The following is a 25,214-nucleotide window of genomic DNA, read 5'->3' as shown; positions in this document are numbered from 1 at the left end:
ATGAGATTACAGTAGGCTTTTCACCATTTGTGCTATCTCACTCTGCATTTTGAAAAAAAAAAAAAAAGTTTTTAAGTGTTGTACTTATTTTTTTTCACTTCAATGGAAAGCAAGCTTTTAAATGCATTATGTCTAATTCAGAATAAACAGTGCCGACTCCAGGATTATACCCTTCAGATTTTTTTATACCTGACATTAAGAGATTTGATTGATTTCAACCTGTGGAAATGCAACAAGGCACTTCAGTCAAAATGTAAATTAAATGCTGCAAATGACCGAGATGTTGGCTATTACAAACCTTCACAAATATAATACCAAGATAAGGAAAACAAATGGTGTTAGTACTTACAGGCAGATGTCTTTATAGCGTAGAAAGTCTTCAAGAAATACACCTTGAAGTATTTCAAGATTCCTTGTATTGCTTTCTGCAGCCAAGCATGGTGTCCGCACCCTGCCTTGTCACTGCCTTCTTATAGCCAGGGTATAAATGCAGGTGAAATATGACCCACGAGGAAATTCCCGTTTCTGCCTGGGGAAGTAAATTAAAGACTTTTCTGAAAGGGGAAACCCAGATTAATATTCACATACAAACAAATAAAAAATACACACATTTGAGGCAGCCATAAATGTCTCCCATGCAGGAAAACACACAAACAAACAACAAAACCCACAACTCTTTTTTAGCTTCAGCTTATTAACCAGTCCCTTTTTTTCCCCCAGAACTGTGTCTGAGAGATCGTATCCACCCACTACTGGAAGATAAAGCAACATTAACAACCATAAAAGACCATAAAGTGCCATAAAATGTAACCGAGTTTTGATTTAAAGAGCTGTACTGACTAACACACGAGGTGGAGCAGGCTCTCTTACGCTACCTACGTAATGAGAGTGCACTTTCATTCTTGGGTCAATGTCCATCTTGGTTATAGGCTACTATCTGGGTTCTCTCCAGAGACATCCAGCATAATTAATGACACTGATTTTATGCAGTAAACCATTTGGCTAATCCTGCAAAAGGCAATGGAAGTGCTTTTAGACAGAAAACAGTTTTAAATTTGAATGGAAAATAGGCTAAAATGTCCTACAGCTTATAAGTCACTGCTCAGCTATCTGGCCTTGCTTGAGCCAAAGGGTCAGGCTTTCTTACTCTGAACGGATTCCTGCAGACTGCATAATATTAATGCTTTTTGGATGTGATCTAAAGCAATGCTCCATCTAGCAGAGACACTGGCCCCTGCACAATGAACTATATTTTTATCTCTTTCTTTCAGTGTTGTCTTTCCAAGTTGCTTTCCTCTCTGGCAGCGTCTTCAGATATTTGATGCTTGATCTTTGTATACTTCACATACCGGACAAGCCTGAAGGTTGTTTAAGATTCAGCCTTAATTTCTTCCTTTCATTGTAAGTCAGCACATAGAATTGCTGTGCTCCTTTGTGCGTTTTCCAGGAAAACTTTGGTCTACCAGGAGAGATCTCTTGCAAATTAGAGAACTGAAGAGCTTCAAATAACACTACTATTTTGCCTTTTTTCTTAGACAGACAGCAACCATTTCAGCTATTAGTTGGAAATTCCCAAGCGGTCCTTATTTAGTATCCATTAAAATAAAAGTACCACGAAGTCTAGTAAAGACCCCCTCTGTCCACTTGTTTGTTCTTTAGGACATCATGTCAAATAAGGTAAGAAGCTTTTCCTACTCTTGGAATAAACTCATAAATATTAACTCCTCTGTTTCCTTACCAGTCACAGGGAACCTCACCAGTCACTGACTGAACCATCTGCATTCGTGGCTGAGATAACTTTTGGGAAGTATTTTGGTGGGTTTTCACTTTGCCAGATTAAATGACAAATAGGCAGATATTCGTAAGAAATTAAAAAACAAAACAGGTCTTTATTGATGTCACGCTCAAGACTTCCACAAAACAGTAATTCATTTTATTCAAACAATTGTAAATTTGACTTATGAAAAAATATGCCTCATTATGCCACAATTCTTGTAAGAAAATTAACTTAATAATTTGGTAATTTGGCCCTAGTAACATGTAACTATTTTCTTAGAAGATTTATAAAATAAAATAAAATAAAAAAGTATAGAATGCATTTGCTGGGAAAAGGGTGAATAACTTATCATTTAGCAGTCTAACTAAATCATAAAACTTACTTTTCTGAACTAGCTACCAAATTTAAACAGAATATAAAAAGTAGGAATATGATCATCATTGACATATCTCCAAAATACAAGATCAAGACAATACAGTAACTAAAAAGGCACTTCTGGTTTCTGATTCAAGTAAGTATTTCCAGTCTTGGCAAAATTCCTCACAGACATAAGTAAAATCTAAACATCCACTTGTAAACATTCACATAATTCTATCATTTCAACATTAAACCTTTTTTTATTTTTTATAACAAAGCCTAGACATTAACTTTCTGTGGATTCAAAACTTCTGAATCAACAATCAGATATTTTTATTTCTGCAGGCAAACAAATTGCAATACCACTGTTTCAGGTCGTTCTAACAGTTAATTGTCATTTGCAAAGCAAAAGTCTCCAAAGTGGCAATTTAATAAGGCATCATCCAATTACAATTTGCCCAATTTTAGAATAAAATAAAATTAAAATGTTTGTCACATTTCCATACTATTCAACTGAATCACCTACAAATAAAACCACCTTTTGCTAGAACGATAACTAAGTAAATTGACTTCCATATTAAGCACAGAGCAACCATTAATCATCATTAATAATGCTCATAAAAAAGGAAATGAATAAATTAGACTATGAACCACCCTTTTAAAGAGCTACAAGATTAGTTTTATCTCTGGGCATTCCCACAGTATGACAGTCTTCAGAAATTTCCAAGGAATTTACAGTTCTTTGAGCTAGTAGTGAGAGAAAAGATGGAGTCTCATTGATGCTTTTTAAAATAAATTTTACAATCTGTTTTCTGGAATAAACCTTTATGGATCAGGTAGGTAACTCTCAGAACATCTTCAATATCCATAAATCAAGACAGCCCCACTAAGGAAAATCAAAATAATTTGTATTAGCTGTAGGGTTGGTCCAGAGCATTTATTTTTTTTTAAATCTTGTATATTGTCCATCCATCAGATACTCCAGCTTATGCGATTTATAAATCTAGTGTAATTGAATTATATAAAATAGTGTTATTTCAATTTATAACCCAATCTCCACCCAAAAACATATCCTGATCTCACATCATTGGTTGCATTAAAATCTGCTTTCAGAAGTAAAGTTCCTTAGTGAGCATAGACACTACGCAAGGAATCTGCTTCTTCTCACTGAAGCGTGGATCATCAGATTGTGATTCAAAATTTGTGGCAACCACATAGTTGACCCGTGTGAGGATCTGCATGATCTCAAGTTGTTTTCCATGTTCATTTAGCACAGAGCACAGAGACTGCACAAACCAGGAGCCTCTTCCAGGATTCCTCCATGAATAATAACCTTGCAGGAAAGACAAATAAAAAAAATACATTATTTTTCCTTTTGTCTTATTGTCTTTCAGTGAAGAACGGAATATCAGAGATTTACTAATTTATATGAAAGATTCTGTATTTACAGTAACTGCACACACAAAGTTAAATTCTTACTAGTTGTATCACCTATCCTGCTTTATTAATGTGGAGAATTAACATCAGCTCCCCAATCCGTACGATACCATTCTATATTTACAGTACCATTCTGTATTTTCCCATAGAACCTTATTTTTGTATTAGCTTCATGCCATAAACTATCCTCTTTCTGCATTCAACTCAAATTCAACATAGTCACTAAAACAGGCAGTATCCCCGTCCTTTGCCATCTGTAATGTCTGTGCCTTCTTACCTGCCAAATCTGGGCTTTCTTCTGTCTTAGCGGTAGCTAGCATAAAAGGTGCAGATACAATAAATTGGCCCAACATACGCTGGGTCTTAGCTTTTTGCCCATCAGTGTACACCAGCTTATCAATGAGGATCTACAATGCTAGGGCTAGTACTGCAGCAGCTGTGATGGATGCATTAGGGGCACAGACACAAGTTCTGTAGAAATACATGTTTTATCAGAGTAACTACTACACTATGGAGAACTGAAGATAGGACTTCCAACTTCTTCCGGCTATATTAGCAATTCGAATCAAAGATTAATTCCCTGCCTACAAACTTTGTCTGTGCTGTAATAAAGGAGTTCAGATCACGTGTCTTTATCAAGCAATTTTAAAAACATATTTAATATAACTTATTTCTGTTCTGCATGATTATAGCCTCATAATCAGATTCACACTCTCTGTTTTAATTATGTACCTCCTACAAAGTCAGTGCTACTGTGACATGCATGCTATACTTTTCTCTCCATAGCACTACAGTAGGAGTATGTCCTTTAAAATCTAGCTTCTTGTTAAAAAAAAAAGGTTGTTAACCATAGTAAATTAAAATTCTGAATGTTAGTGAAAGTCAACATATACAGCACATCTATTTGCACTTCTGAAAATAAAAATGTTACAGTTGCTGAAGACAAAAAAACAAAATTAAAATTCTGAAGACAGAAAACAGAATTAAAAAAAAAAATCTAACGGAATACAACTGTTTCTTTTTTATTCACTTACACATACCCGGTTACTGAAATTTAAATGTAAAAATGCATATCTAATTTACAAATAGTGCGTAATTAATTCATATGAGCGATAAGTTGTCAGGCTTCTTTCCTCCCACACTTTTTTTTTTTTTTTTTACCTGGCACTGTGGAATATGCAAACAGAAAATCTGCTTCGACTGGAATTTTGTATCTAGGATTGGCATCTGTTTCCAGAGTGTCATTTGCAGGTCCAGAGTCAGTTTGTATACCTTCATCAAATTCAGAGCCTCGGCATGCCTGAAATAGCCGTGAAGATGACAAGACCAGACACATGACAAAACACGTCTTCTCTGCTGCTGCAGTAGGGTATTATATTTACCTTAGAGCTATTACCTGAATGAAAAATAATTTGGGTTTCCCTATAAGGCTTTTACATTTGTCTCCTCTGAAGAGTGCAGTCAGATGTTTGATAGCCATAGGTCCATCGGTGCCATAGATGAGGCCTTCCTCCCCATGGCTTAGAAGGATACAGGCAAAGCAAGCAGCATCACTGTGATTCTCTTCAGCAGCTACAAGTCAAATACTTTTTAACCAAAAGGAAGTAAAACTTTAAATGAAAATTTCCTGAGACTAAATGTACAGTGGGCCTCTGTTGGAAGGCATAAGAAGTGGATAAAGATGACACAACCCACTTTTTAACAATGTACCTTGAATAAATGAATGCAGGGTCTAGTCCACTAGAGTAAGCAGGCCAAACTCTTCACTAAATGACAACAGTCTTCATTTACTATGACAATAAAACTGTATTTCTGAATTGACTTTGAAGGAAGAGGTGGGGAATTAAAGCTAATCTGTTCAGAAACCCAGTCCTCCTACACAGAAAACTTCATTTAGAGGGGCCTAAGCAATCTGCTCTAATCTGACCTGCTCTGTGCTGTGCATAACTTGGGTGACCTCCAGAGGTCCTTTCCACAATTATTCTATGATTGTAAATTTTTACCTTGCTTCAGTAGTTTTTTCATATCATCACAGCTTCGGTCATTGTGTATGTGAACCTCAAAACCTAAGTTTCTAAAACTCTTAGTTAGATCTCCAGCATCTTTATCAGTGCCATTGCGTGTACCCATTCCTGTCAGAAAAGAAACAATACAGTTGATTGCACGTTAGACAATTCAGAATAATTTACATATTGAAAGGTGACAAATTTAAAACAATCCTCTAGCATTTTCAGCATTTAGAACAGTTGTGAGGTTCTTTTTAATGTAAAATAATGCAAAGTTCAATGTTAACATGTATCTTATCCTGAAAAATGGTGGCTAACTCCAGAATCTTGGAACACGGAACCTCTGTGGAGCATTCTATCTCCTTTTGGTTATGCAGACTAACACATGCATAAAGCACCCCAAGGAATTATTGTTGAAAAAGAGTCCCTATGATATCCACATAAAAGACACTGATGTAAATTCTTTGGAATAAGCTCTTCATTCAACGTGTTTGCCTAGTTTGTAGGGAAAAAAAACCACAACTATGAAGTTGACTATAACACAAATATCATCTGCTTCAAAACTGTACACAGTCTAGAAAGTTAAATGCATCTACCACAGAGAAGTGAGCAGAGCATAGCTACAGATACTAGCTTTTGTAGCATGGCTACAGCTATTAAGTTATTGTTCAGGGATGGGAAAGTTATAATACAGGCTGCAGATACCAAAGTTCAAATTTTAACAACACACCCTTAAAGTCTGGGACAAAGGTTTCGTTTGAAGTTGGCAGAGCAAGGTGATGTGCTTTTTGAAATATCTACTGCAAAGGAACTGTAAAGAGGTGCTCCAATGTAAGTATTAGATACCAGAAAAAAACTGTAGGAACAACTATTTCTCAAATAAGGTAAGTATAGTAATTAAATTCAATACTCTGAAAATAATAGGTTTATTGATAAATGAAAGAGTAAAAAATCTGAAATCTGTAATGAATGTCATCAAAGGAATCACAGAACAGTTTAGGTTGGAAAGGACCTCTGGAGGTCATGTGGTCCAACCTTCCCTCTCAAGCACGCAGAGAACATTACCTGTTTTGTCTTCAAAATTTTTGTTGTTTATAATAATGCATTTGCCAACTTTCTTGTAGTCCATATTATACTGGAATGTGGGCGTAACAATTCGGTACTGATTACTGAGGGAGGACTTTGGCTGCTCTTCTTCTCCATTCTTCTTTTTTCTATGTGAACCAAACGAAAATACTGTTAGTGGCCAGTCACATGCAACGTGCCTATTTATCTTGACTCAGACTATTGCAGCAGCCCGAACTCGTGTTTTTATTTCTCTTGTATCTGTTTTCTTCCTTCGTATTTCAGACAGAGATGTAGAGATATTAATTCATTGCTTAAGTCTTGTCGTTTCCATGCAACGATTACTGTACACTATTGGATTTTGATGATGGTAAAGTCACACTTGACTGAGCTGTGGTACAAGCAGACCCTGACCCAAATAGCACGGATAAAACAAAACAAGTTGGGCTTTTGCAAACTATGGTTCAGGACATAAGTACTGTTTTACTTTTACTATAATTAATTAATGGAACTACATTAATTTATGGATCTTCCTTACTAACTATTCCACACATGACAAGAAGATACACAGTATACCCCATGGCATGATAGGATTTGTTTATTGAATCATTACCATCCCCAGATTTTATGAAGATTGATAGTTTCTACTGAGAAAGGTTATAGATATGAACAGGTCATGTGTTAACTTGGTCTGTCAATCAATGGTTTGAACCTAAGCAAAATGTAAGTAAATTTTAAGTGTAATCTCATCAGAATCTGAACCTCACATTAAAAAAAAAAATCCCCTATATTCTCCATTCATACAGCTGTTCACTGACCTTTCTGCTTTGTGAGAGAGCCATAGAGTGAATGACAAAGAGCTGCTGAGAGATAGCACGGACCTTACCCACCAATTTACTCTAAATGAAGAATTATAGAACAAACTGGAGTACAGTCACGAGGGATTCAGCAGTACTTGATTTTAGAGGTGGACTTTTTGGTCCAGCCAGGTGCCTTTTTTTGAGATCTCCACAAGCAGAACTGAAGCCAGTGAGAACCTTTAAAGCGTCTGATGATGCCTCAGAAACAAAACCAAGCTCTGAAATGGCACAGTTAGAAACAACGCTCAAAAAAGGGCAGAAGAACGTATCAACAAATCTCTTACTGATTTAGTCCGGCATCCTGCTTCCAATAGTACTTACTGCTGAAGTACGGAGGAAAACATAACCTGTTTTCTTAGCACAATTAACTGCACTTTACAGTTTGTTTTAACCCCATGAGATTTTTCCCATAATTTAAGCTCCTCATTCTGACATCTTTCTAGAGAATTACCAAGCTATTTGCTTCAATAACAGCCTGTAGACATGAGATTGCTGCAAATTGATTAAATGTTGTTTAGGAAACGTGCTTTCTTACCTACCTGATCTAACAATTGTTTTGGCTCCAAGTGTCCTCTTTTTTATGACTAAAGGACGGGCCTAACTGGAAACCGTAACAAACCATCTCTGGATGATTCATCATGTTTATATACTACTGCAATTCGATTTTAAAACTGTTTCTTCTTATCTTTGAGTGTTGTTATAAAGGACCAAATCAAATAGCTGCACCTAGCCAGTGTTGTATTGTTTTTACACATAACCCTTGTAATGTCATCTCCTCTCTTAGAGTTCTTTTAGAGACCACGAAACAAGGTTTTGAATTGTGCCTACTTGAGGACTGTATTTGATACTCTGAAAGTACAGTGTTTTTTTTTCTGGCAAATCACAAGTATTGGTATTCTCACTACATACTACTTCTTGAGGGCCCTGGGAGCAATAATTAAATATGCTTTGCCTCAAAGAAAAAGAAAAAAAAAAAAAGATTTTAACCATTTTAAAGAATTAATCACAGTTCTATGGTGTTAGTATCACATTTGAGATTCAAAGAGATCTTGCATTCTTATTTTAGCCTAAAATTCCCCCCTATTCCGTATCACTAGACTACTCTCTAGGAAAAAAAAAAAAAAAAGAGAGAAAAAAAAGTTGCAAAACAAACAAGCACCCAGATCAATGAAGAGGCTAATTTCCTCAGTCCACGCTGGATTCAAGTAGTACAGATTTCCCTGGCTTCACCAGCTTCCTGACAATGCTGTATGACTAGCAGTGGCTGTTACAAATAATAGGATGTTTACAAGGGTGTTGTACACAAATTCCTTTTTTATGTAGCCCATGAAAACTTAGGACAGATCTACAGAAGTGGTGCAGCGTTGTGCTTGCACTGACTGCTCTCCTAAAATGCTGGAAGTGATCTAACTGTAGACCAGAAGTCAGGCAGTCACGTAACCCCACAGAGAAGCTCTCTGAGAACAGCAGCTGGGTGAATTGGCCCCGGAATGTAGCCCCACAACTTCTGCTCTGAACAACAACTTCTTCACTTCCGAGTTCAGGAGTTTGCACTCATTCATGCAGAAAGCATCGGGTCTGTATGGGATGCAGCTACTGCTGGCATTCCCAAAAGCAAGCCAGAAGCTCTAGGCTGTTCAATGTCAGAATGTCACAGACGAGCCTTGCCAGCATGGCAGTCCGCATGAACCCTTTATTTAATTTCCCCATTCCTTTACAAAAGATAGTATGGCTTTGTTCTAACCATTCTTTCCATCCTGAACAGGATAATCAGATAATAAGCAACCACGGCGTATCTTGCAGGGTTCCGCCTATCATTTCTTTACTGGCAGAACAACAAAACAGTTCCAGAAATCTTTTGGTATCTGTCCAAGCTGAATGAATAAGGTTGTGCTATATACTTATCCCTGCTCTGCAGTCCAGTGAGAACTCTTTTTTTTTATTTTTGGCCGTGCCAAAACAGTGCAATATGGGAATTGCCTGAGTGACCTAAGCTGATAGTATAAAATCCCACTCTTCAGTTTAAACAAGCTAAATAATTGCAATAATGATTAATAATGTAATAAATATGTACTTATTAGCCCTTAAGGGAAATTCCTTGTTAGTGAGAAGCTGGCTTATGACTAAAAGGATAAAGCTTTCCAGAGAATTTTTTTATTTTATAAGCGTTGAACTGGACACATGTTAATAAAAATGTTGACTTGTTCTCTAGGCATCCTAATCACAGCAGATTCTGAAAGGGTTTCCACGGGTTAATTATGTGCTGTTATAAACTGTTTTCATCTATCTGCCGTCAGCTTTATTTCCTTCTGCTTCTCTGACATCCAGTGTCATCCCTTTTTTTGAATTCAAACTTGCCCAGACTAAATAGAAGCTTGAATTTTATGACTCTTTCCTCTTTCTTTAGCCTTTAATTACAGCCATGCCTTAATTCCTCACTCCACTAGTGGTCAATGTGATCTTTCCCTTGGACAGAAATAGTCCTTCAATCAGTGCTCTCACATATTTCATGTTCTCTCCTTTTGGTCAAGAGTTCAGGAAGATCGAAACTCCACTATAGCACCCTCATAGAGCTTGCATGTTTTCATCCTTACCGTGTCTCTAAATCGAGGGCTTAGGCTTGACAATGGTCTGTCTGGGAATGGGACTTCATCAAGTCTATACTCAATTGGTGTCAACAGTGGAAAAATCATTATTGTCAACTTCTTACATTTCAAATATAAAATTAAAGTCTCCCATACCACTTATCATTCTCTTTCTTGAGTTTTAAATAGCAAAGGACAAACTTCCCATCCCTATTAGCGGCCAAAATTCTGTCAAAGTCAACGGAGATAAATTCATTTGCACCAGTAGTAACTTTGATCTTGACCGTACAAAGGAATGCTAATTATCACAACAAACTTTCCTTTCTGTTACACTTTGGGTAAACTATGGTGTCACTATGTAAAGATATCAGGATTTAAGGATAAAAATACCACTGTTAATGTTTAAATATACTTAAAGATTATTTTCAATAAAAAAATAAAATCTTGTCAGTTATACTGAAAGCAGTGTCTCTTAGCAGTCACAATTGCCTTTACTTTGGCTTTTTTTCTACTAGCGTCACTCCTGCACTATCTTTGCTACCAGTATGCTGGTATGACAAAGCAGAATCTAAAATTATTTAGAAGAATAAAAACAAATTGCAGGTCCTGCACCTAGGTCAGGGCAATCCCAAGCATGAATACAGTGGGCAATGGATTGAGAGCAGCCCTGAGGAGAAAAACCTGGGGGTGGTGGTTGACGAGAAGCTCAACATGAGCCAGCGATGTGCACTTGCAGCCCAAAAAGCCAACCATACCCTGGGCTGCACCAAAAACAATGTGGCCAGCAGAAAAGCTGGGGAGGGGGCATAGTGATAGGACAAGGTGTGTTGGGTACTCTTCAGTTGGTACCCTCTACTGAAAGGGGGTAGATTTAGATTAGATATTTGGGAGAAATTCCTAAGAAATTAGGAAAAAATGTCCCATCCCTGGAAGTGCTCAAGGCCAGGCTGGTTGGAGCTTTGGGTAACCTGGTCTGGTGGGAGGGGGGTGGGAGCTGGGTCATCTTTATGGCCCCTTCCAACCCAAACCATGCTGTGATTCTGTGATCATCACTTCCTACTCAGAGGATGGGAGGGGATCCCTGTTTCACAGAATGTGAATCGCATTTGTTTATTTTTACATTTTTTTCTTTTCTAAGAGGAATTATGGTGTTAATTAAAAATTAATTCTAACAATGATATTACAGGGCATACCTGGGCTTTGAAAACAGCAGTATTCCTTTTTACTCCACAGAAAGTCAGGGACTTTTGGTGCTATACTAAAAGATGTAAGTAGATTTAAAAAAAAAAACAAAAAACAAAAAAAAAAACACCAAACCAACAATTAAGATATTATTCAATTTAAGGAAGTTTCCATTCATAGGAGAGTGGAAAAGGTTAAATTGATTCCATGTATTTCTATCCTAAGTACACATACACACAAAAGAGAGAACTCTGTCTTTTGTTCTATGAAGTTCAGTAAATTTAAGTTTTATTTGATTAGGACTGTCTCAGAATATTGTGATAGCTTTTTTTTTTTTTTTTAGTCTGGCATGTTTCTTTAATCTGATGTGCAGCCATATATCAATTTTGAATGACTGGTAACAGGTTTCTATTAAAAAGAAAAATTGTTTGTCTAAAAAAAGCATGCTTATTTTACACAATACTTCATCTCAGGGTTGCTTCTGGAGTCCCTATACCTTTTGCCATTGGAGAATACATTTACTGTTGTTTCAGGTTGCCAGCCTTTCTGTTGAGTCCAGACAAAAAGATGACAGTAGTGGTACAGTGACAAAGTCCACAGTACAAATCTCTGTTAATCCATCAACATCCAACAGAACCTTGATGCACTTAATGTTGTGTGATGGAAGGCATCTTAAAACTGCAGTGCTCTTTATTTATTCTATTACTAACCACTAGGGTGTCTCTCGCATTACTTCTCTATTTTTTGATATCTTAAAATACTGCATTTCAATAAATTCCCCACTGAATGGAGTGGGTAAGCATGAAGGACAATATTTTACTTTTAAGACTTCTACAGAAACTTTTGTAACCTATACTGCTGATTTTCCTTATATGCACTTTGTGTGGTTCTATGCTGCTTTATCTCTTAAAACCCCCACTTCTTCCACTATTGCATGCATGGTGTTTGCACAAAAAACAGGGTGTTTGCAACTACTTATCACAAGTGCTATGTTTGCGCTCCTGGGGAAAACCTCCCGCAGTGGATTTTCATTTTTCTTTTTAGTAAGCAGTTAAAGGACAGATGGGAAATGCTGAAAATGCAAGGACGATTTTGTCTGAATTCACAAGACATCATCAAATTCTGTGTAGTAAAGCTGAGTGTGGTGGAGACCAATTCAGTTATTCTTTTGAAGAAGTGACCAGGAAACAAAATTCATAGATTAGACAAATCAAGGTTCAAAATTTGGTTTCCCGATTCTACTCCAGTCTCTTCTCTCAGTTAGTGGTCTCTTCATGTCTGTTGCTTTCTGATCATGAATGGATATGTCTTATTCCTATACAACCAAACTGCCAGCTTTAATACTTTTAGCCTGTTTCAATATTTTTATCCAGTCTAATTTCACCATATTTAGTACATCTTTAATTGCTGTACACTTTTCCCTCTTTGATTTTTTTTTTTTTCTCTTGGAACCTATTGGTAATAACAAGCACAAGACACTTGTTAAACCTGACTAGAGCTTTTTAGATCTTAAGTACTTTAAGGCAGACTCTTTGTTCTTTGTCAGATCCAATTTGGTAAAATGTCATGCAGATTTAGAGCTGCATGCAAATAATAGATTATCCTGTTGCCTTTTCCCATTAATATTGCATCAGGTTGGCAAAGCAGCAACATTTCTGGACAAGATGAATGTGTCACTATTTGAAGCTTCCTTTATAAAATGAATATTCTTTTACTGTTAATAACCAGCAAGCATACATCATATGAGATTAACTAAGCAAAACCCAGAAAGGCTAGTCCAAATACTACATCTGTCTTACACTGCATTTGATTATATGATTCTGGGTCACACACTAGCAAGGCTGCATGCTGGAATATGAAATACAATCTACTTTAAATACTAATTGGAGCCACTGCATAAGAGATTGGCTTTTGGGAGATCTCCTTTCTGTTTGCAATCTGTCTGTGACACACAATTGGCTCTCAAACCTTTTCTCCTGAATATACCCCAGCAGCAGATGAGATTTCCACTTCTCTCTTTTTCAGACAGGTAATGCCTTGCCAACGACTCTCCTGAAAGAGCTTAAATATAATTGTAAACCAAGAAAGAAAAAAAATAATATGCTTTACAATCTATTACTTTAAAGGTTTCCCAAGCTTCCAAATTATGTGCCAGTTGGTAAACTGAAAAACGGCTTAATAGTTGAACTATCTCCTGAGGAAAAAGGAGGAATATTTAATAACATAGGAAGAAGTTCAAGTAAATATTGCTTACTTTCCTTACAGAAAGCTATTAACAAATGACTGCTGACTTTGATGAACCAGCTGCAATAAAACAAGCAGTTAAAGAGATTTCTAATATTGAAGTCAGAATCTTTTCAACAAAATAGAAACTCTTCATTTAGAAGAGAAAAGGGGTCCTACAAAACTGAACATAGAAGTTCCCCTAAAAGCATCTACACATAATTGCACCTATACTTCTGTGGCAAGGAGACTGGACAAAAGGCATGAAAACTGACAGAGTCAATTTAGAAAACAATAGCAAACATAAAAAGCACAATACAAAGAAGCATTTAAACAGAAAACAAACAAACAAACAGTCCTATACTTCTGTTCCCTCTAATGCAATAGCCTTGTTTTCTATGCTAAAGAAATTTTAAATGGTGGTGAAGCAGATCAATTTGATAACTCTGGAGTGTAAGGTTCGTATTTATCAATGACATAAAAAGTTTGGCCAGTGCTTTCCTCTTCATATACCACTCTGCTGAAGTGCCTAAACCACAAAAGTCATTTTTAGGAAGTGGTAGAATGCCAGGAAGTGGCAAGTGTGTTTACTCAAACACCACACCCCCTAATGAGCACATCCCACAGACCTACTAAAAGTAAGAGGACCAGACAGGCCATAAAATAAAGTCTGCTTCTAACTGTTCACAAGATCAGGGCCATAGTAAATATTTAGTCTTCAGCCGCCTTTTAAACTGACGTTCATGACTTCTTTGGAACAGGATTGTCAGCTGACCGAACAAAGATCACTTAAAATCACCAGAGGAAAAGGCTTTTCCTTGAACGGACCTGATACGAGGAAGCTGATGAAGAGCGTCCCTTGTTTCTTAGGAAAAAACATGTCCTGAGTCCTTCTTCTAACTATAAACACACTAATCTCAGGATTCATTTTGAAAGGGAAATATTCTTGTATCAGTCCTGAAAGAAAGGAGTTAAGTGAACAGTGCAATTACTTCCTTGAACTTGTGAAGATATCAGTAGGGCTGGGAAAGACCTGAGCTTTCATTAACAATTTCTTTGCCCAAGGCAAGACCGGTTTCCAGGCCAGTAAAACAGTTTCATATTAAAATCTGACTTTTGGTATTGCTATGAAACATGTAGCAGTATTGTTACAGGTATTGCAGAAAATCTGCAAAATAAAGTGCTTCAATTTTTTAAAGAAATCTTGGCATTTGCCTAAGTTTCTTGTAGCATTCTGTACCACCTCCAACAGTAAAACACAAGCCATAAAAGTATTTATTAAGATAACATGCTAGCTATGCTTTGCTGAGTTAACTTGATGAAAAGTATTAAACAAACCCAAAATGCTTGACCAGTTCCAGGGGGAAGATACATGCCATTACCCACACTGAGAGCCATATAGCTGTGCTCAGGATGAAGAACTAAGTTCAAATTTTGCTTCTGCTGTTGAATAACTGTGAGGAACTAATTCCACATCACTGGGCCTTCATTTTTTTTCATTACGAATGTAGCCTGAACAAACCTATTTCAAGCAATTACAATCTCATGAAGCAATTACAGATCTCATGGCTTCTGTACAGGATGGTATCAATGTGCAGTAACCCAGAGAACGAATTTAAAATCCCCTGTTTTGCCCTTAGCAAACACACATTTGCACAATCTTTAGGTCCAGAGTAGGTGAGGTAGCTTACTGGCACGTGCCTGGTGGAAAAAACTGCTGCACTGTGGAGGTCTACAGGGGATTTTAGTCCAGAAACCACTCCCTAGCTTTGGTTACTGCTCATTAGCTTCCCTGAATAGTAAATAATCATGTGTAGGCATTAACAGTTTTACGTTAACTGCAAAATACACAAACGGTTGCACTGCACAGAATATGGCATTCCCCTAAAGGCCCCCGGCACCTTAATGGCCAATCTGCCATGGTTTATTGGGTTGCAGCTACTCAGCACACCTGCAGCAGTGGTTGTGCGCATGTTCAACATCCTTTGAAGCCACAATCTGAAGTGTATTAGCTTCAGCCCCAGTACAGCCTCGCCTACCAAAAAACTTCACAAGTGCAACAGTCGCAGAGGCGAGCAAAATCCACCAGTGACCTGCAGCATGCTCACTGCAGTAGCTGACTCTCCTGTGTGTGAGCATGAGCATGCTTTTCCTTTGATCTCTTGCAAAACAAACCACACAACCTCATTCAGTAGTTTCTACAAACCTGCAGCTTGTTTTATCTGAAGCATGTTTTTCAGATTCATACCCAAACTTTTTCAAAGATTTGCTGTGCCTAAATAAAAATCCAGTGTTTAAATGCCCTCACTATTAAATATCTGCTTGGCTGAATTTATCTTGTGTATGTTTTCCCTCTGTTGGATCTACTTCTGAATTGCTTTTTTGCAAAAAGTGCCTCCTATCTCCTAATACTATATCCCACATATACGTATAAAGTATAAACAAATTATCTTTCAACTTTAGAGAAACTAAACAGAATACATTTTAAATCCCTCATTGTATGACATTTTTTTCAAAACCTGAACTACCCTTGTAGCTTTTGTAGTGCCATTTTAGCTTCAGACCCCTCTCCAATCAGGAGGGAAAGTTTTCTAAGAAACTAAGTTTTCTAAGTTTTCTAATAAACTTGGAAAACATAGAAACCTAGTTAAGGACAACTGGAAACTCACTGTGTAATGAAAGGAGTTATTTCAAAGAACAAACCTCAGACTACAACATTTAACATACTTTGTACAATCCAGCTATTTCTGGAGTGCTAGTTGTTGTACCTAAATCTATCATAAAATCACAGAATCACCTGGGTTGGCAAAGACCAACCAAGGTAGATCCTAAAGGATCCCGTCAAGCTGACCTACCAAGTCCCATCAGTAAAACATGACCCTCAGTGCCAAGTATCTAACTCTCCTAATTTTGTGTTAGTGATGGCTTTAACATAACTCAAAATCAAAACCATGGCTACATTTTTATTCGTTAAATACAAATGAAGCAGATGGAGTACACTGGTTCTAAGCAAGTCCCACTTAGTAAAAAAAAAAAAAAAAAGTTTCAACAGTCTTATGTCTTATATTGCCCACATTTCATGACAGTTAAAAAAAAAGACAGGATAAAATAAGATAAAAATAAAAACAAACAGCAGGTAGCAGTATCCTAGTCTTTGGGCACCTAATATTGTATGGGTATTTTACAGCCTACATGAAAATTTGTAGGTGTAACACCTGCAGTTGACCAAAATAGAGCAAATTCTAAACTCTCAACCATCAATTTGTAATTCACCTTCAGCTTCCTAATTAACTTCCTGCGTGGTATCTGCTGTGCAGGTCTCACAATATTATATGCAACATAATATTCAAAAGGTAAAATTTTACCAAATTTCTTTACCATACTGCTTGCTGAAAGGCTTTCTACTCATTTCTGGAAAACCTGAGCGTATACACCTTCCACGGGGGTTCTGAAAATTGAAATCTTGCACATAATATCCCAAGTATTATAAAGTATATAGGCAACTCCCAATTATGCAATAAAAAGATACAGTCTCTTTTATCTGTCATAGGAACTAGGACTACTAAGAAGTTTATAGAGGCTGCTTGGAAAATGACTCAAAATAAAGCAAAGCCCCAAAATACTACTTCTAAAAAAACACATTCTAGCTAGGATTACCTATTGGAAAACACCAGTAAAATTATTATTAGCTTGATATAAGCACCACAACTAAACTCTTTCAGGGTGCACATCCATGAGATTTCCAAACAGGTGGCGGAGAAAGAAGGAGATAAATAACTTTCTACAGTACCTTGGCTCATCATCAAATGGCACTCCACACTGCATCTGAAAATAGCTTCAGCTTGTGCTCAAGAGCAAGTCTAATCTTCTTTGCTAATGCTAGGAGCCCACCATGCTCAGGGCTACATTGGAGAGTGAAACAGGTTGTGTTCTGTGCTCAGGCCCAAAGATTCGCCTGTGTCAGCAGTGGGTCACGCTGGACTTTTCCATGGGGCTATTCAAACCCTCACAACTATCGCCCTGCGAGCTGAGGTCATGCAGGCCTGACCTACCTTTGCTGACAAGCGGAAAACACGCTCCCATCACTCTGATTCTATCACTGCTCCTATGCAAGAGTGTAGGAAAACAGAGCAGATCTTGAGATGCAGGTGGGACAGCAAGCTTTGCTTTTTAACACATCTTCCTTCCTTCTCTAAGAAGCTGATTCGCCATCACTACAATATTTCCACAGTGAATGCTCCTAAGAAAATAATGCAAAACAACACACACAGTTTACAAAACCTCTTTTGTATTCTAATTCACTGAACTATTTCCCACGTTTACTCTTACACAGTTTTTGTTTATTTTAAATTTGGATCATCGTTGGTTGCTTTACAAGGTTAAAAATGAAAATATACAACAGCTTTCCTCCAAATGTTAACTGCTGACAAGCAGAATTTATTGTAAGGAAGGAAATAAATTACTACCATAAAAAGGAATTAGGCTACTTAGCTCACTGTTGTGATTGCTACAGATATAATTCAAGAATAACCCCACATTTGCTGTGCTGCACATGAGAAAGTCTCCAAGGAGACTGGGAGCAAATATTGACTATGAATTAATGACTTCTTATACTTTAGGATAGATGCTATTTCAAGACACTTAGGTATTTCCTATATGGCACGTTTATTAAGTGTCCAAGGGAAAGCATTGTCCACAATTGTAACTCATTGTTAGATGTTCCTGCCGTGTACTCTAGAAGTTGAATTCTAGATCTAACAAAAAGTGCAGTAACAAAAAATAAAAAACAACCTCCAGCTTAAGGGAGAGCAATGAAAAAGGAACACCTCTGTTGCACTATGTTAGAATCTCTTATTGTCTATGTAGGAATTAATATTAGCAGGCTAGAGATGCCAAAAGCTATTACTTCTGAAATTATATGTTCAGTGCTTTGGGGGACATACTCTGGTATTTAGCCTGTGAAAGCAGAACCCACAAACATCAAACAAATTAAAATGACAGCCTTTACAGGATGCTGAAAGGAAAGATCATCACCCGTTTACAGGAAAAACTAAGGCACACGGTGATTTGCTTGGAGACATAGAGGAAACCTGAGGCTGAACCAAGTGTTCAGTTCAGATCTCTTCATTCCAGCCCAGAGCATAAATTCAAATAATGATTCATTGGCTCTTATTTCTTTTAAGGTAACTTGCTATTTTTATTACACCTAATTTAAGGATAAAAGAGGCACTTAGCAATATTTGGGTTTGAAAGGTCTGTAATATTCTGTGGCTGGAAAACCTGTAACAGAACTTAATTTTTTACCTTAAAACTGTGAAAGTTATGGTAAAAAAAGACGAGGTATCATTCAAAGCATCATTTGGATTTGAACACATTAATTTCAACACAGAAACAGCTGATCTGGAGGCCAATACAGTTGCTTCACAACCATACAATGATACCAGCAGCAGTTTTTCAGTAAATAAAGTAATTAATGAATTAGATCAAGCACAGTGTTCCCCAGTGTCTCCCCAGTTCTGGCCCCCCAAAAACCAAAATGGGCAACTCCGGAAAACATGTGGATGTGAGAAGGAATAAAGAAATACACAATGTGTAACTATTCTTCACCAAGTGCTACCTGCAAAACATCTTATAAACCAAACAAAAAGAAACTGTTGGTAACCAAAAGCGAATGGAAAATATCTCCTGAAAAGCTAGAAGAGCAATAAAAGAGCAAGGCCAAAACAAAGACAATTTTCTATTCTCATTGCAGCTCCAAGGCTGTGGTTGAATCTCAAAAATGAGTATTCTTCAAAAGATAGGATTATTTATTTTGAGAAATGTGACTATGCTAATATATGGGGCGTGAAGTTAAAACAGCTTTAGTAACATCCATGGTTCCTCACTTTGATGCCATGTAGCCCAAATAAACACCATACAGATGAAATGAAAAACACCCCTATATATCTGTGAACCTTGGATATTTAATTGGTGGATATCATAACTCTTGAACTACAGAAGTAAGATATGCACTGATGTTTCTTGCAAACTTTCAAATTAATTAAAATAAAGAGTCTCAAACTTTACAGTAGCCTGACTTGGTAGAAATAAATAACATACAAATATTTTGTTGTTTTACACTGTTAAACAGCTGAAGTACTCTTGGTGAGTCTATGTCAATGTACCCTACAAGACTCTCAATCTCCTTATGGGTATTTTGTTAAAATACATTTGAGGTATTTAGCCTTCCAATACCTAAAAGGAGCTACAGAAAAATTGGGGAGGGACTCTTTAACAGGGAATGTAGTGATAGGACAAAGAGTGATGGTTTTAAGCTAAAAGAGGGTAAGTTTAGATTAGATGTTAGGAAGAAATTCTTCACTCAGAGGGTGGTGAGGCACTGGCACAGGCTGCCCAGAGAAGCTGTGGATGCCCCATCCCTGGAGGTGTTCAAGGCCAGGTTGGATGGGGCTTTGGGTAACCTGATCTGGTGGGAGGTGTCCCTGCCATGGCAGGGAAGTTGGAATTGGATGGTCTTTAAGGTCGCTTCCAACCCTAAACCATTCTATGATTCAAAGTTTTTTGCATTAATGATACTACAGTATCATAGAGTTTCAATGGTAACTCAGTATTTGTAATTTTTACATATATATTCAAATGATGTCTTCTGTTTCCAGACAGCAGAGCTGCAGTGGATAAAAGTAACTAGCAGACAAAGGTTTCTATGTAATTAAATTAGTATAAACCTGGTATCTAGATACTACTAACAACTACCCTCTTCTGCATGATGCTTCTTCACTGAAGCCAACTGTCATGATTATTAACAGAGTTAGTGCTAGTCTATTAAATCTTGGGCATTTTCAGATGTAACTTTAAAAAATATAATAATATATTAGGAGTACGAGAAATCCTATCTCCATATAATACAATGGAACACAAAGTCTACTCTATTTCTTGAAAAAAATGTTACCTGGATGCTAATCTAGGTTTTACTACTCTGTTTCTCAATCTCCCTAACACAGTTCCCTAATAAAAGACTCCAAATGAAGATATTAAATCATCCTTTGGAGACGTAGAGACTATTTTTAAAGTCTCAAAAAGCATAACATGCATACATGCAAGAAAGAAGACAAAAAAAAAAAAGGGAGAAGTTCTATTAGTTTTTAATTATAACAAAGAATTTAAAAATGTGTTTCAAATCCTCAGCTCAATATTTGTTTATCAAAGTCTTTTAATATTTTGTTTGGCTCAGGCTTGCCAGAGTGCACCCTGATGTCTCTGCTTTCTGAAACACAACTTTTTTGTTCAACTGCAAGTCTGTAATTTTTGTCTACGTTGGGTTTTGTAGTAAACAAAAGTGAAACCCGTCTGCCATCTAGTGGCTAAAAAGACTCAACACTCCTAAAACAAACCCAAACACTTTCTTCACCCAAATTATCTAAGTAATAGCATTTTTTCCCAGAAAAGCAAATATGTAGTAGAGAATTCCCCTAAATTGTGGCACACACAAGCCACTCTGTGCCTTGTTCTGAGCTTTGTTACCTCCTTGGTAAACCAGGGTCACAGACTTCGTGGAGATAAATGTGCCATATCTAAGATTTTCACCTATTTACTGCTCTTGCTACATAAATCTCCAGTCACAGCCAAAAGAAGGCAAATTGAAGCTGTGAAGCTACTGGAATAAGTTGGTCTTTCTGCATGGCTTTGAATATAATTTCTCACTGTTCTGTTCTCTTCCACATTAGAATTAACATGCGGATCTACCAAGTTAGTCGTTTTCCTACTGAGATTACGTATATTAAGCACTAATAATTGAAACAGAATGCTGAATTTCCTTGAAAGTACTGCACAGCTGGTAAAAATTTGGTTGCTAAAACAAAACAACAGACCATATAATTGCAGTCAATCTAAAGCTTTCTAGACACCTTTTTTTTTTCCAGGTATTAACTTTATGTTGCCAAAGTGGAGTCTTGGCAATCAAGAACTACTTCGGTTCTACCTAACAGTACATATAACTAGTATCTGGTACTGACCAGTAATGAGAGTTAAGAGAATAATGGAATATTCTCAGAGAAAACTCATTTAGGGACATCTTGTACCAAAGATTTTAACATCAATATTCCCACCAGCCTTTTCTTCCATATATTCATCTATTTTCTTCTGAACTCAAGTAAAATATTGAAATCTGCATACCCTGTGACATTTTACAACTTCATTGTACAACCGCACTACGAGCTATGTTGCAAATACATCTGATTCTTTTAAACTGACTGTATAAACTTTTCATTGGATGCCCCCTAGTTGTTTTGTGAGGCACCATGACCAGTCACTCTCTATTCACTTTCTCCTACATCACAGTCACTATTTTAGATCATACCCCATCTTTCTTTATGCGCTCACATCCTTTTCCTATCTTCCTATCTTCCTCCAGGCCAAAGAGTTGTAGTTTCTATAAGACAAAGACTTTATCAGTGTACTTGGATTTTTAAGACCTTCTTGGTAGAAGAGCAGCTCATCACTCTTTAAACTATCATCAGCTTCTTCAAGGAGCTTTGACAGATTTCTTGGGCTTTATTTTTTTTTCTATAAAATCTACGTTGAATCTTCTCAAGTACCTCTTATTTTTTTTTTCTGTATTTATTTTATCTGAATGATTTTTTATTTCTAAAGAAAAACGTTTCAAATTGTATCTTCAAGGAGTTGCCAAAAGACGAATGCCTCAAACTGATGAATAGCCAAATTACTTGAAAAATTTCTTATAAAAAAAGAAAAGTGATAGAAATGCTGATTCTTGCCTTTCCTTCAGGAATGATTAACTTTGAGTTGCGTAATTTAATAACAATATTAGCATATCACCTCTTATAAAGAAGACCAATCGTATATTAAAAGACACATTTAATAAATTTTAAAAGAAACCTTTGAAAAGTATTTTGCAAGATTTAGAAATAAATGTTACATTGTCTATTTTGTATTATGTGAGTTTGTGAAAATTAATAATATGCATACACATCATATAACACACTTAAGGAATGAGAAAATGAGAGACAGCAAAAGTAGAGTGATTTGCTTAACAGCACATCAAAAGTCTTCTAAGACTAAGGCAGCTTCAGTTCTCTCACAGATTTGCTATACCCGTTAGCCTCTCATAATAAGCTGCAAAAATAAAATTAACTGGTACATATACTTTCTCTGAATTATACTCTTCACTTGAATGTGCATGTCCAATAAAAAAAATAAATCAAAACCTCTCTGTAAATGCAACAGTTTCAGTAATAAACACCTGTAATAAAATACAAGAAGTTCACAATGTGAAGTAGTCTTTTTCTGACACTTAACGGTATTTGTAAATTTTACATGTTCATTTTTTGTCTTTTTCATTTTCAATCACATCTATCTAGTGTTTTCAGGAGTACAGACAGCAGTACATAGTTCTTGCAGCCTGTACATTTAATGAAAGTGAGATTATGCTTCAGTGAGACTACTAGGCTTTAAAATGAAATGCTTTTAATTTCCTCTGTAATGGGTTACATCTCTAGACTCAGTGAGGCTTCTTTGTGCTACAGCCTAGATGGCACATCCAGGCTTCAAACTAACTTAAATAGTCAGCAGGGGATTCCAGTGATGTAGGAGATTAGCTGAGCTGAATGCAGTAAAATAGATAATTAATGGCATATTTAATTCCCAGCTCTACGAAAGGGCAATGTTTAAGATGAGGGGCTACAATTGATGCTAAACGAACTTAGTGGTCTCTTGACTACCAAATAAGCTGATGAGAGATACTATAGGTCTGTGTAAATCAGAGCAGCTTGAGGGCTGTTCAGCTTTAGGGTACTGATTAGATACACTAAACCTTACACAAGATACAGCTTCTCTCTATCAGATCCTCTTTGACACTGTGGGAACAGCAAACTGAATACTAGAATCCCATTAGAAGAGTAGTATCATAGCTGATAGAAAAATAATAGAAATAAAAGTAGCAACTTACCTTGAAAAAATTGACAGTCTACTACTTCTGTCTGGCTTTGCGTCAACTACATCCTCTTGACCTTCCTCACTTCTCTCTTCAGTAGAACTATCAACGTGGTGAGCTCCTGACATCTACAAATAGAAGTACAAGAACGTAAGTGTCCCTCAATGAACACTATTATTTCAGAAATTCTTATACAAACCGAAACATTAAACCAGATACATGTGGGATTGCTGGTCTCATATGATACTTAATCAAGGAAGAGTGGCTATAGATTTTTGACACCGCATTCACGTGACCCTGCACATGCTCAGCCACCTCTGTACTTACTGTCTTGTGGTTGTTACCAGCAAGTGAGTTGTCTAACAGCACTCAGAACTGCAGATAAGGACAGAAATAGAAATCATTCTATGATCTAAGATCATTCTATGATCTAAGATCTTACGACTAATTCCCTGAAAATGTTCATGATTTGGGAAGAGGTGTGTTTAGAACAAAGCAAAGACAATTAACTAAAACTGCAGTCCCACCTGGTACAAAAACACCCAGAAATCTCCTGTGTTTTCATTTACATAAGCAAATGAGCATAAGAGAAAACTCAGTGTTATTTTCCATGGATGGAATCTTAATTTTTCATTTCTCTGTATCAACCGTTAATACCAATTTTATATTCTTTTAATGATTAATTAATACATGTGTACAGTTGTTAGGAAAAAACATGAGTGTTTCTTGGAAATTAAAAGACTTTTCATGACATAAACAAGCCTCTTATGCAAATTGCTGTATTTCAGCCAATTTTTTGGTACTTTGCTGTAAGCTTGGAACATCTTCAGCCATCTCAAAAGGGACAGTAGGTACCATAAGGCTGAGTTGGTCTAGTGGCTTTTCTTTTTTTTTTTAAATGAAAAAAAAAAAAAGGTCTTTCTTCTGTGTACTGAGCTGACCACTCACTAAGTTTACTTAGATTGTTAAACTAGCAGAAAACTGTAAGGAGTCATTTTCTGATAGTGCTGCACCCTGCATCAGTGCAGCGCGGGACGAGAAGAGCAGTGAAGCAAAAGCGGGACCCCACACCTTTGCTACCAGTGGGATTTGCTGAGCCGTTCGTCCAGCTCTGGCCTCAGATTTTCAGGAGGAAAATCCAGCAGCTTTTCCTGTCCCATCCCCATGTGTAGGCAGATTAAAGTTGCTTTTGCAACGAGTTTACTCAGAAGCATACAGCTCTGTATCAAGCTCGGGCAGCCCGCAGCAGGACCAGGCTGGCTGCGTGACCCCCCAACACCATCCAGCAGGCTTTTAAGCTCCCCGAGAGCAACAGCAGCCCCCATTCGACAAATAAACTATTTGTTAGCCACGCTTATAACAGGCAAGAAAGGAAAAAGCGAGCAGTCGGAGGAGGCCGAGAAGAAGCCGCCCCAGGGCAGCTGCCCCACAAAGGTGGGGCAAGCACCAGCGGCCATGCCCGGAATCGCCAGCTCGCCTCCAGGAAATGGCCGTGCGGCCACCCGGCGGGACGGCCCCTCCACAGGGGGAAAGGCCGGCGAGAAGGAAAGGACCGGCAGGGAGGGGACTGGGGGGGCCGGGGGAGGAGAAGCGGAGCCGGGGGAGGAGAAGCGGGGCCAGGGGGGAGCGGGCAGCGGGACGGCGGCGGGGCTGGGGAAAGGGTGGGGGGGCGCGGAGCGTCAGCCTTGGGAGGAGCGGGGAGGGCGGCCGGGGGGCAGCGAAGCAGATCCGGGGCTTGCCTTGGCGCTGGGCTCCGGCGAGGCAGAAGTCAAA

At 37.5% G+C, this 25,214-nt stretch overlaps 1 protein-coding gene across 1 annotated transcript; it reads right to left on the bottom strand.

Moving 5' to 3' along the window:
• Nucleotides 1–1,869: 1,869 nt before the first annotated feature.
• Nucleotides 1,870–25,214, bottom strand: CASP7 (caspase 7). Its single transcript, XM_032191317.1, has 7 exons — nt 25,181–25,214; nt 23,457–23,569; nt 6,643–6,791; nt 5,575–5,703; nt 4,968–5,143; nt 4,733–4,871; nt 1,870–3,467 (listed from the first exon to the last, which is right to left on the bottom strand). The coding sequence occupies exons 2-7, from the start codon at nt 23,567–23,569 to the stop codon at nt 3,244–3,246; spliced, it is 930 nt and encodes a 309-aa protein (XP_032047208.1). The 5' UTR covers nt 25,181–25,214; the 3' UTR covers nt 1,870–3,243.

Source organism: Aythya fuligula, chromosome 7 (genome assembly GCF_009819795.1).
Source record: "Aythya fuligula isolate bAytFul2 chromosome 7, bAytFul2.pri, whole genome shotgun sequence".
NCBI lineage: Eukaryota > Metazoa > Chordata > Aves > Anseriformes > Anatidae > Aythya > Aythya fuligula.
The sequence above is the reverse complement of the archived record's forward strand: the minus strand, read 5'-3'. Positions and strand labels throughout refer to the sequence as shown.

Bases quoted from the DNA above. Each gene is read 5' to 3' on its own strand.
- CASP7 (XM_032191317.1), bottom strand. From the start codon at position 23,569: ATGTCAGGAGCTCACCACGTTGATAGTTCTACTGAAGAGAGAAGTGAG. The intron at 6,792-23,456 runs GTAAGTTGCTAC...TGGTTCACATAG, and splicing joins AGACTGTCAATTTTTTCAAG to AAAAAAGAAGAATGGAGAAG. The intron at 5,704-6,642 runs GTAATGTTCTCT...CTTTTCTGACAG, and splicing joins AAATTTTGAAGACAAAACAG to GAATGGGTACACGCAATGGC.